This window comes from Leptodactylus fuscus, unplaced genomic scaffold (assembly GCF_031893055.1).
Source record: "Leptodactylus fuscus isolate aLepFus1 unplaced genomic scaffold, aLepFus1.hap2 HAP2_SCAFFOLD_133, whole genome shotgun sequence".
Classification (NCBI taxonomy): domain Eukaryota; kingdom Metazoa; phylum Chordata; class Amphibia; order Anura; family Leptodactylidae; genus Leptodactylus; species Leptodactylus fuscus.
In genome coordinates, this window is record NW_027440155.1 from 33,445 (window position 1) to 46,947 (window position 13,503).

The 13,503-nt window shown below is 43.1% G+C and overlaps 1 protein-coding gene across 1 annotated transcript in view; it reads left to right on the forward strand.

The window, feature by feature from the left end:
• Positions 1-760: 760 nt before the first annotated feature.
• LOC142187075 (pancreatic lipase-related protein 2-like) overlaps positions 761-13,503 on the forward strand; it is a 74,456-nt gene continuing 61,713 nt past the window's right edge. The window contains exons 1-4 of the mRNA XM_075261439.1: positions 761-813; positions 3,228-3,297; positions 7,878-7,926; positions 10,985-11,133. Of these exons, the coding sequence (XP_075117540.1) occupies positions 3,271-3,297; positions 7,878-7,926; positions 10,985-11,133 (225 nt within the window). The 5' untranslated portion in view covers positions 761-813; positions 3,228-3,270. The remainder of the gene's footprint in view (positions 814-3,227; positions 3,298-7,877; positions 7,927-10,984; positions 11,134-13,503) is intronic.

Consider the following 13,503-nt stretch of genomic DNA (forward strand, 5'->3'; position numbering starts at 1 on the left):
ACAAGGTTTACACACTGAAGATGAAATCACTAACTATCAGTAGTTGGAACATACAAGGGCTGAACGCCTCAGCCTATAGATCTAACCCAAAAGATCCAGACTTCATAGACAGACTAAAAAACATCATCAAACACATCATGTATCAGCGTCATCCTATCAGTATCTGACCTATAGACACATCATGTATCAGTGTCATCCTATCAGTATCTGACCTATAGACACATCATGTATCAGCGTCATCCTATCAGTATCTGACCTATAGACACATCATGTATCAGCGTCATCCTATCAGTATCTGACCTATAGACACATCATGTATCAGCGTCATCCTATCAGTATCTGACCTATAGACACATCATGTATCAGCGTCATCCTATCAGTATCTGACCTATAGACACATCATGTATCAGCGTCATCCTATCAGTATCTGACCTATAGACACATCATGTATCAGTGTCATCCTATCAGTATCTGACCTATAGACACATCATGTATCAGTGTCATCCTATATTAATATGATCTATGATCCCTTATTTCTTACACTGACACTTCTCACTTTTGAAGTTTCTTCTTTGGATTTGTCTGAGGTCATTATGGCTGACTGGGTTCTGTCACCGTTGTGCAGACAAAAGCCAACATTGTGCTCATATAAGCGGATGTACAGCGAGAAGTGCGGCCACTTCCCTGAGCTGTGGAACATTCTATCCTGTAACTATTGGCTGATCTGTACAATGAATTGCGAAATTCTCCAGAACTATTACATATATATCCTGAAGCCAAAGGCTCCGCCAGTCACTGACACTGCAGACTCAGGTGAGAGCTACATATATACTCATGGAGATATTCTATACAGAGATAGATAGATAGATAGATAGATAGATAGATAGATAGATAGATAGATAGGAGACAGATAGATAGGAGATAGATAGATAGATAGATAGATAGATAGATAGATAGATAGATAGGAGATAGATAGATAGATAGATAGGAGATAGATAGGAGATAGATAGATAGATAGATAGGAGATAGATAGATAGATAGATAGATAGATAGATAGATAGATAGATAGATAGATAGATAGGAGATAGATAGGAGATAGATAGATAGGAGATAGATAGATAGATAGATAGGAGATAGATAGGAGATAGATAGATAGATAGATAGATAGATAGATAGATAGATAGGAGATAGATAGATAGATAGATAGATAGATAGATAGATAGATAGGAGACAGATAGATAGGAGATAGATAGATAGGAGATAGATAGATAGATAGATAGATAGATAGATAGATAGATAGATAGGAGATAGATAGATAGGAGATAGATAGATAGGAGATAGATAGATAGATAGATAGGAGATAGATAGATAGATAGATAGATAGATAGATAGATAGATAGGAGATAGATAGATAGATAGATAGATAGATAGGAGATAGATAGATAGATAGATAGATAGATAGATAGATAGGAGATAGATAGATAGATAGATAGATAGATAGATAGATAGATAGAAGATAGATAGATAGATAGATAGGAGATAGATAGATAGGAGATAGATAGATAGATAGATAGATAGATAGATAGATAGATAGATAGGAGATAGATAGATAGATAGATAGATAGATAGATAGATAGGAGATAGATAGATAGATAGATAGATAGATAGGAGATAGATAGATAGATAGATAGATAGATAGATAGGAGATAGATAGATAGATAGATAGGAGATAGATAGATAGATAGATAGATAGATAGATAGATAGATAGATAGATAGATAGGAGATAGATAGATAGATAGGAGATAGATAGATAGATAGATAGATAGATAGATAGGAGATAGATAGATAGATAGGAGATAGATAGATAGATAGATAGATAGATAGATAGATAGATAGATAGATAGGAGATAGATAGATAGGAGATAGATAGATAGATAGATAGATAGATAGATAGATAGATAGATAGGAGATAGATAGATAGATAGATAGATAGATAGATAGATAGGAGATAGATAGATAGATAGATAGATAGGAGATAGATAGATAGATAGATAGATAGATAGATAGGAGATAGATAGATAGATAGATAGATAGATAGATAGATAGATAGGAGATAGATAGATAGGAGATAGATAGATAGGAGATAGATAGATAGATAGATAGATAGATAGATAGGAGATAGATAGATAGATAGATAGGAGATAGATAGATAGATAGATAGATAGATAGATAGATAGATAGATAGATAGGAGATAGATAGATAGATAGATAGATAGATAGGAGATAGATAGATAGATAGATAGATAGATAGATAGGAGATAGATAGATAGATAGATAGATAGATAGAAGATAGATAGATAGATAGATAGGAGATAGATAGATAGGAGATAGATAGATAGATAGATAGATAGATAGATAGATAGATAGGAGATAGATAGATAGATAGATAGATAGATAGATAGATAGGAGATAGATAGATAGATAGATAGATAGATAGATAGATAGGAGATAGATAGATAGGAGATAGATAGATAGATAGATAGATAGATAGATAGATAGATAGATAGATAGATAGGAGATAGATAGATAGGAGATAGATAGATAGGAGATAGATAGATAGATAGATAGGAGATAGATAGATAGATAGATAGATAGATAGATAGATAGATAGATAGATAGATAGATAGATAGATAGATAGGAGATAGATAGATAGATAGGAGATAGATAGATAGATAGATAGATAGATAGATAGGAGATAGATAGATAGATAGGAGATAGATAGATAGATAGATAGATAGATAGGAGATAGATAGATAGATAGATAGATAGATAGATAGATAGATAGGAGATAGATAGATAGATAGATAGATAGATAGATAGGAGATAGATAGATAGGAGATAGATAGATAGGAGATAGATAGATAGATAGGAGATAGATAGATAGATAGATAGATAGATAGATAGATAGATAGGAGATAGATAGATAGGAGATAGATAGATAGATAGATAGATAGATAGATGATAGATAGATAGATAGATAGATAGATAGATAGATAGATAGATAGATAGGAGATAGATAGATAGATAGATAGATAGATAGATAGATAGATAGATAGATTATAGTTTATGGGTGACAATCTCTTAGGTAATTCTCACTTCTCTCACATACCTGGGTGTTGCCATTTCTCCAGTAATAGATAATTCTGTAACTTCTTTCTTCTGCAGGATTTCCTTCTCTCTGTGGATAGAGATATAATAGATAGAATAGATGAGTGGCGCCCTCCCTGGTCCTATGGTAAGCACTTACTGCAGTGTATTCTGGGGCAGGTTGTCCTCCCCCAGTTCTCTATAAGCCCTCACCCTATATAGAGCGCCATTATTATGTACCGTTATATTCCGTCTTCTACTTCCCTGACTGTGTGTCAGTCTTCACTGCACTTCTGGTATTATCTTCACTGACATATGGGAGCCATCACACGGAGTTACGCTGCGCCTTTTTGGTACTTTTCCCTTATGGGGCCAGCAGTCAGCAGTTTAGCATGTCCCGATGCTGATGTTTTTATGTTCAGAATGAGCGCAGCGTATCTCCGTGTGGCGGCTTCCTATCTCTGATCTTTGCTATCACTGTGATGATCAGTAACTCTGCCTCATCTGTGCCGCTGATCTATGGGGGGGCCTGACTCTCTGATGATAAATATTCTAGGAGATTTGGGGGCGCCCCTCGTAACCTTGGATCTCTTCTACAGCCGCTGGTTCTGTGAATAACATTACATTAGGTATCTACTATTTCTCTAACTGTGACCCTGGTCTGGAGAAAAGTAGATGACAATATCAGAAAGCTACAATGACCCCTCCAGCACCCCATAGGGGGCACGCCGACTGCCATAAACTGGGGTCTGGGACTGGGCAACGGTAGGAGAAACGTCTCATTGTGTCATAAGAAAGTCTCCTATAGCAGAACCTCATAAACCCTATAATACCTCATAGATCCTTATATACCCCATAGAAGCCCCTAGATCCTTATATACCCCATAGAAGCCCCTAGATCCTTATATACCCCATAGAAGCCCCTACAACCTTATATACCCTATAGAAGCCCCTAGATCCTTATATACCCCATAGAAGCCCCTACAACCTTATATACCCTATAGAAGTCCCTAGAACCTTATATACCCTATAGAAGCCCCTAGATCCTTATATACCCCATAGAAGCCCCTACAACCTTATATACCCTATAGAAGCCCCTAGAACCTTATATACCCTATAGAAGCCCCTACAACCTTATATACCCCATAGAAGCCCCTACAACCTTATATACCCTATAGAAGCCCCTAGAACCTTATATACCCCATAGAAGCCCCTACAACCTTATGTACCCCATAGAAGCCCCTAGAACCTTATATATCCTATAGAAGCCCCTAGAACCTTATATACCCTATAGAAGCCCCTAGAACCTTATATACCCCATAGAAGCCCCTAGAACCTTATATTTTCTATAGAAGCCCCTAGAACCTTATATACCCTTAGAAGCCCCTAGAACCTTATATACCCTATAAAAGTCCCTAGAACCTTATATACCCTATAGAAGCCCCTAGAACCTTATATGCCCTATAGAAGCCCCTAGAACCTTATATGCCCTATAGAAGCCCCTAGAACCTTATATGCCCTATAGAAGCCCCTAGAACCTTATATACCCATAGAAGCCCATAGAACCTTATATACCCTATAGAAGCCCCTAGAACCTTATATGCCCTATAGAAGCTCCTAGAACCTTATATGCCCTATAGAAGCCCCTAGAACCTTATATGCCCTATAGAAGCCCCTAGAACCTTATATACCCATAGAAGCCCCTAGAACCTTATATGCCCTATAGAAGCCCCTAGAACCTTATATACCCATAGAAGCCCCTAGAACCTTATATACCCCATAGAAGTCCCTAGAACCTTATATACCCTATAGAAGCCCCTAGAACCTTATATGCCCTATAGAAGCCCCTAGAACCTTATATACCCCATAGAAGCCCCTAGAACCTTATATACCCTATAGAAGCCCCTAGAACCTTATATGCCCTATAGAAGCCCCTAGAACCTTATATGCCCTATAGAAGCCCCTAGAACCTTATATACCCATAGAAGCCCCTAGAACCTTATTATACCCTATAGAAGCCCCTAGAACCTTATATACCCATAGAAGCCCCTAGAACCTTATATACCCTATAGAAGCCCCTAGATCCTTATATACCCCATAGAAGCCCCTACAACCTTATATACCCTATAGAAGCCCCTGGAACCTTATATACCCCATAGAAGCCCCTGGAACCTTATATACCCCATAGTAGCCTCTACAACCTTATATACCCTATAGAAGCCCCTAGAACCTTATATACCACATAGAAGCCCCTACAACCTTATATACCCCATAGAAGCCCCTAGAACCTTATATACCCCATAGAAGCCCCTAGAACCTTATATACCCTATAGAAGCCCCTAGAACCTTATATTCCCCATATAAGCCCCTAGAACCTTATGTACCCCATAGAAGCCCCTAGAACCTTATATACCCTATAGAAGCCCCTAGATCCTTATATACCCCATAGAAGCCCCTACAACCTTATATACCCTATAGAAGCCCCTGGAACCTTATATACCCCATAGAAGCCCCTACAACCTTATATACCCCATAGAAGCCCCTACAACCTTATATACCCTATAGAAGCCCCTACAACCTTATATACCCTATAGAAGCCCCTAGAACCTTATATACCCCATAGAAGCCCCTACAACCTTATATACCCCATAGAAGCCCCTAGAACCTTATATACCCCTAGAAGCCCCTAGAACCTTATATACCCTATAGAAGCCCCTAGAACCTTATATACCCCATAGAAGCCCCTACAACCTTATATACCCTATAGAAGCCCCTAGAACCTTATATACCCCATAGAAGCCCCTACAACCTTATATACCCCATAGAAGCCCCTAGAACCTTATGTACCCCATAGAAGCCCCTAGAACCTTATATATCTTTTAGAAGCCCTAGAACCTTATATACCCTATAGAAGCCCCTAGAACCTTATATACCCTATAGAAGCCCCTAGAACCTTATATACCCCATAGAAGCCCCTAGAACCTTATATTTTCTATAGAAGCCCCTACAACCTTATATACCCTATAGAAGCCCCTAGAACCTTATATACTCATAGAAGCCCCTAGAACCTTATATACCCTATAGAAGCCCCTAGAACCTTATATACCCTATAGAAGCCCCTAGAACCTTATATACCCCATAGAAGCCCCAAGAACCTTATATACCCTATAGAAGTCCCTAGAACCTTATATGCCCTATAGAAGCCCCTAGAACCTTATATGCCCTATAGAAGCCCCTAGAACCTTATATACCCTATAGAAGTCCCTAGAACCTTATATGCCCTATAGAAGCCCCTAGAACCTTATATACCCTATAGAAGCCCCTAGAACCTTATATACCCTATAGAAGCCCCCTAGAACCTTATATACCCCATAGAAGCCCCTAGAACCTTATATACCCTATAGAAGCCCCTAGAACCTTATATACCCCATAGAAGCCCCTACAACCTTATATACCCCATAGAAGCCCCTAGAACCTTATATACCCTATAGAAGCCGCTAGAACCTTATATACCCTATAGAAGCCCCTACAACCTTATATACCCTATAGAAGCCCCTACAACCTTATATACCCTATAGAAGCCCCTACAACCTTATATACCCTATAGAAGCCCCTACAACCTTATATACCCCATAGAAGCCCCTACAACCTTATATACCCTATAGAAGCCCCTAGAACCTTATATACCCCATAGAAGCCCCTACAACCTTATATACCCCATAGAAGCCCCTACAACCTTATATACCCCATAGAACCCCCTACAACCTTATATACCCTATAGAAGCCCCTACAACCTTATATACCCCATAGAAGCCCCTACAACCTTATATACCCCATAGAAGCCCCTACAACCTTATATACCCTATAGAAGCTGCTAGAACCTTATATACCCCATAGAAGCCCCTAGAACCTTATATACCCTATAGAAGTCCCTAGAACCTTATATACCCTATAGAAGCCGCTAGATCCTTATATACCCTATAGAAGCCCCTAGAACCTTATATTCCCCATATAAGTCCCTAGAACCTTATATACCCATAGAAGCCCCTAGAACCTTATATACCCTATAGAAGCCCCTAGAACCTTATATACCCCATAGAAGCCCCTAGAACCTTATATTTTCTATAGAAGCCCCTAGAACCTTATATACCCTATAGAAGCCCCTAGAACCTTATATACCCCATAGAAGCCCCTAGAACCTTATATTTTCTATAGAAGCCCCTAGAACCTTATATACCCTATAGAAGCCCCTAGAACCTTATATACCCATAGAAGCCCCTAGAACCTTATATACCCTATAGAAGCCCCTAGAACCTTATATACCCTATAGAAGTCCCTAGAACCTTATATACCCTATAGAAGCCCCTAGAACCTTATATGCCCTATAGAAGCCCCTAGAACCTTATATACCCTATAGAAGCCCCTAGAACCTTATATACCCTATAGAAGTCCCTAGAACCTTATATGCCCTATAGAAGTCCCTAGAACCTTATATGCCCTATAGAAGTCCCTAGAACCTTATATGCCCTATAGAAGCCCCTAGAACCTTATATACCCTATAGAAGCCCCTAGAACCTTATATACCCTATAGAAGTCCCTAGAACCTTATATGCCCTATAGAAGTCCCTAGAACCTTATATGCCCTATAGAAGTCCCTAGAACCTTATATACCCTATAGAACCTCACCTTCCCCATACAACCTTCTAAGCTTCCATTTTTATCTTCCAGATGTTTTTGACATTTTTGAAGCTCCTCTCTGTGGTCGTCGTTGTACAAGGTAAGACATCTCATAATACATTTGTAGATAATCAAAAGCTAAACATTTTTGCAAATAAAAGTAATTAAAAAATTCTGAGAGTTTGAAAGATTTTCTCTAAATATCTTCTGGTCACAAGTTGCTCTCTTGAACGGCTGCCAATGGATACGACCACAAACGCAGAAACTTTCTATGGCCTTGGACCATGTGAGGATCCCAGCCATGATTTCTTATTGTAGAACATCACGGCTGGTTATCAGGAGGACACTGATAACCAGCCATGATGTCCTTATTGTGGTCAGGTTATCTTCTCATACATGTAGTGTCCTCCTGATAACCAGTCATGATGTCCTTATTGTGGTCGGGTTATCTTCTCATACATGTAGTGTCCTCCTGATAACCAGCCATGATGTCCTTATTGTGGTCGGGTTATCTTCTCATACATGTAGTGTCCTCCTGATAACCAGCCATGATGTCCTTATTGTGGTCAGGTTATCTTCTCATACATGTAGTGTCCTCCTGATAACCAGCCATGATGGCCTTATTGTGGTCAGGTTATCTTCTCATACATGTAGTGTCCTCCTGATAACCAGCCATGATATCCTTATTGTGGTCAGGTTATCTTCTCATACATGTAGTGTCCTCCTGATAACCAGCCATGATGTCCTCATTGTGGTCAGGTTATCTTCTCATACATGTAGTGTCCTCCTGATAACCAGCCATGATGTCCTTATTGTGGTCAGGTTATCTTCTCATACATGTAGTGTCCTCCTGATAACCAGCCATGATGTCCTTATTGTGGTCAGGTTATCTTCTCATACATGTAGTGTCCCCTCCTGATAACCAGCCATGATGTCCTTATTGTGGTCGGGTTATCTTCTCATACATGTAGTGTCCTCCTGATAACCAGCCATGATGTCCTTATTGTGGTCAGGTTATCTTCTCATACATGTAGTGTCCTCCTGATAACCAGCCATGATGGCCTTATTGTGGTCAGGTTATCTTCTCATACATGTGTCCTCCTGATAACCAGCCATGATGTCCTTATTGTGGTCAGGTTATCTCCTCATACATGTAGTGTCCTCCTGATAACCAGCCATGATGTCCTTATTGTGGTCAGGTTATCTTCTCATACATGTAGTGTCCTCCTGTAACCAGCCATGATGTCCTTATTGTGGTCAGGTTATCTCCTCATACATGTAGTGTCCTCCTGATAACCAGCCATGATGTCCTTATTGTGGTCAGGTTATCTCCTCATACATGTAGTGTTCTCCTGATAACCAGCCATGATGTCCTTATTGTGGTCAGGTTATCTTCTCATACATGTAGTGTCCTCCTGATAACCAGCCATGATGGCCTTATTGTGGTCAGGTTATCTTCTCATACATGTAGTGTCCTCCTGATAACCAGCCATGATGTCCTTATTGTGGTCAGGTTATCTTCTCATACATGTAGTGTCCTCCTGATAACCAGCCATGATGTCCTTATTGTGGTCAGGTTATCTCCTCATACATGTAGTGTCCTCCTGATAACCAGCCATGATGTCCTTATTGTGGTCAGGTTATCTTCTCATACATGTAGTGTCCTCCTGATAACCAGCCATGATGTCCTTATTGTGGTCAGGTTATCTTCTCATACATGTAGTGTCCTCCTGATAACCAGCCATGATGTCCTTATTGTGGTCCGGTTATCTTCTCATACATGTAGTGTCCTCTCCTGATAACCAGCCATGATGTCCTTATTGTGGTCAGGTTGTCTTCTCATACATGTAGTGTCCTCCTGATAACCAGCCATGATGTCTTGCATTCATGGTTATATCCACTGGCAACTGATCAAGACAACAGTCTGTGACCAAAAGATATTTAGAGAAAATATTTAAAAATCTGCAAAATTGTTTAACTTTTAATTATCTACAAACTTAAAAATAGTTATGTTCATGGGAATAGCCCTTTAATTGTAAAACCACAAGACAGTGGGGAAGATGCTGCAGCAGATCTTGCACATTGCCGTGGTTTTAATATGTGGCAAAATTTCCACTCAGGCTTTGACCATATAATTATCAGCAGTAACAGAAACGTCTTCCACCTCCACTATCACCACCAGTGCCACCACTATCACCACCACCACCATCACCACCAGTGCCACCACTATCACCACCACCAACCATCACCACCAGTGCCACCACTATCACCACCAGTGCCACCACTATCACCACCAGTGCCACCACTATCACCGCCAGTGTCACCACCACTATCACCACCACTATCACCACCAGTGCCACCACTATCACCACCACCACCATCACCACCAGTGCCACCACTATCACCGCCAGTGTCACCACCACTATCACCACCACCACCATCACCACCAGTGCCACCACTATCACCGCCAGTATCACCACCACTATCACCACCACCACCACTATCACCACCAGTGCCACCATTATCACCACCACCATCACCACCACTGCCACCACTATCACCACCACTATCACCACCAGTGCCACCATTATCACCACCACCATCACCACCAGTGCCACCACTATCACCACCACTATCACCACCAATGCCACCAGTGCCACCACCACTATCACCACCAGTGCCACCACTACCACCAGTGCCACATCTATCACCACCACCACTATCACCACCAGTGCCACCACTATCACCAGTGCCACCACCACTATCACCACCACCACTATCAACACCAGTGCCACCATTATCACCACCACCATCACCACCAGTGCCACCACTATCACCACCAGTGCCACCAGTGCCACCACCACTATCACCACCAGTGCCACCAGTGCCACCACCACTATCACCACCAGTGCCACCACTACCACCAGTGCCTCCACCACTATCACCACCAGTGCCACCTCTATCACCACCACCACTATCATCACCAGTGCCACCACTACCACCACCAGTGCCACCACAAACCACACACTTCATGTGCGTCACATTAAGCCCAGATTGATTATATAAATGGATCTTTAATATATTTTAGTAAGAGCTACAGCTTGTGTCATGGACCTCGCTATCTATATGTAACCTGTCTCTTACCCTATATGATATAGGTGAAAGAAAGTGCTATGAAGGCTGTGGATGTGTCCAAAATGACCCCCCCTACTGGTCGCTGACCAGGCTGTCACGATTCCCCTTAGATCCACCAACCATTAATACTACGTTCTTAGTGTACACACGAAATAACACTGAGAAGTATCAGGTAAGGGGTCTGTAGATCAGCACACTGCCCTCCTGGAATACTCTGTGCTGCAGTGAGCATCGTGTTGTAAGTGAAGGTACAGAGATGACTTGCTGCCCTTTGAATTGGGTGGAGTCCTCAGCCCATTGTATTGGGGGCCCTCAGTTTTCTATATAGGGGCTCTCTCGGCGCCTTGAAGTGGGGTCCTCCGCCCATTGTATTGGAGGTCCTCAGCCCCTTGTATTGGAGGTCCTCAGCCCCTTGTATTGGAGGGTCCTCAGTCCATTGTATTGGGGGGTCCTCAGTCCACTGTATTAGGGGTCCTCAGCCCCTTGTATTGGAGGGTCCTCAGTCCATTGTATTGGAGGTCCTCAGCCCCTTGTATTGGAGGGTCCTCAGTCCATTGTATTAGGGGTCCTCAGTCCATTGTATTGGGGGTCCTCAGCCCATTGTATTGGGGGGTCCTCAGTCCATTGTATTGGAGGGTCCTCAGTCCATTGTATTGGAGGGTCCTCAGCCCCTTGTATTCGAGGGTCCTCAGTCCATTGTATTGGGGGGTCCTCAGCCCCTTGTATTCGAGGGTCCTCAGTCCATTGTATTGGAGGGTCCTCAGCCTCTTGTATTCGAGGGTCCTCAGTCCATTGTATTGGAGGGTCCTCAGCCCCTTGTATTCGAAGGTCCTCAGTCCATTGTATTGGGGGTCCTCAGCCCATTGTATTGGGGGGTCCTCAGTCCATTGTATTGGAGGGTCCTCAGTCCATTGTATTGGAGGGTCCTCAGCCCCTTGTATTCGAGGGTCCTCAGCCCCTTGTATTGGGGGGTCCTCAGTCCATTGTATTGGAGGGTTCTAAGCCCCTTGTATTGGGGGTCCTCAGTCCATTGTATTGGGGGTTCTCAGCCCCTTGTATTGGGGGGTCCTCAGTCCATTGTATTGGGGGTTCTCAGCCCCTTGTATTGGAGGGTCCTCAGTCCATTGTATTGGGGGTTCTCAGCCCCTTGTATTGGGGGTCCTCAGTCCATTGTATTGGGGGGTCCTCAGCCCATTGTATTGGGGGGTCCTCAGCCCCTTGTATTGGAGGCTCCTCAGTCCATTGCATTGGGGGGTCCTCAGCCCCTTGTATTGGGGGTCCTCAGCCCCTTGTATTGGGGGTCCTCAGCCCATTGTATTGGGGGGTCCTCAGCCCCTTGTATTGGAGGGTCCTCAGTCCATTGTATTGGGGGGTCCTCAGCCCATTGTATTGGGGGGGGTTCTCAGCCCCTTGTATTGAGGGGTCCTCAGTCCATTGTATTGGGGGGTCCTCAGCCCCTTGTATTGGGGGTCCTCAGCCCATTGTATTGGGGGGTCCTCAGTCCATTGTATTGGGGGGTCCTCAGCCCCTTGTATTGGAGGGTCCTCAGTCCATTGTATTGGGGGTCCTCAGCCCATTGTATTGGAGGGTCCTCAGTCCATTGTATTGGGGGGGTTCTCAGCCCATTGTATTGGGGGGGTTCTCAGTCCATTATATTAGGGGGTCCTCAGCTCCTTGTATTGGAGGGTCCTCAGTCCATTGTATTGGGGGGTCCTCAGTCCATTGTATTGGAGGCTCCTCAGTCCATTGTATTGGGGGGTCCTCAGTCCACTGTATTAGGGGTCCTCAGCCCCTTGTATTGGAGGGTCCTCAGTCCATTGTATTGGAGGGTCCTCAGCCCCTTGTATTGGAGGGTCCTCAGTCCATTGTATTGGGGGGGTTCTCAGCCCATTGTATTGGGGGGTTCTCAGTCCATTATATTAGGGGGTCCTCAGCTCCTTGTATTGGAGGGTCCTCAGTCCATTGTATTGGGGGGTCCTCAGTCCATTGTATTGGAGGCTCCTCAGTCCATTGTATTGGGGGGTCCTCAGTCCACTGTATTAGGGGTCCTCAGCCCCTTGTATTGGAGGGTCCTCAGTCCATTGTATTGGAGGGTCCTCAGCCCCTTGTATTGGGGGGTTCTCAGCCCCTTGTATTGGAGGTCCTCAGCCCATTGTATTGGGGGGTCCTCAGTCCATTGTATTGGAGGGTCCTCAGTCCATTGTATTGGAGGGTCCTCAGCCCCTTGTATTCGAGGGTCCTCAGTCCATTGTATTGGGGGGTCCTCAGCCCATTGTATTGGGGGGTCCTCAGTCCACTGTATTAGGGGTCCTCAGTCCATTGTATTGGGGGTCCTCAGTCCATTGTATTGGAGGTCCTCAGCCCCTTGTATTGGAGGGTCCTCAGTCCACTGTATTAGGGGTCCTCAGTCCATTGTATTGGGGGTCCTCAGTCCATTGTATTGGGGGTCCTCAGCCCATTGTATTGGGGGGTCCTCAGTCCATTGTATTGGAGGGTCCTCAGTCCATTGTATTGGAGGCTCCTCAGCCCCTTGTATTCGAGG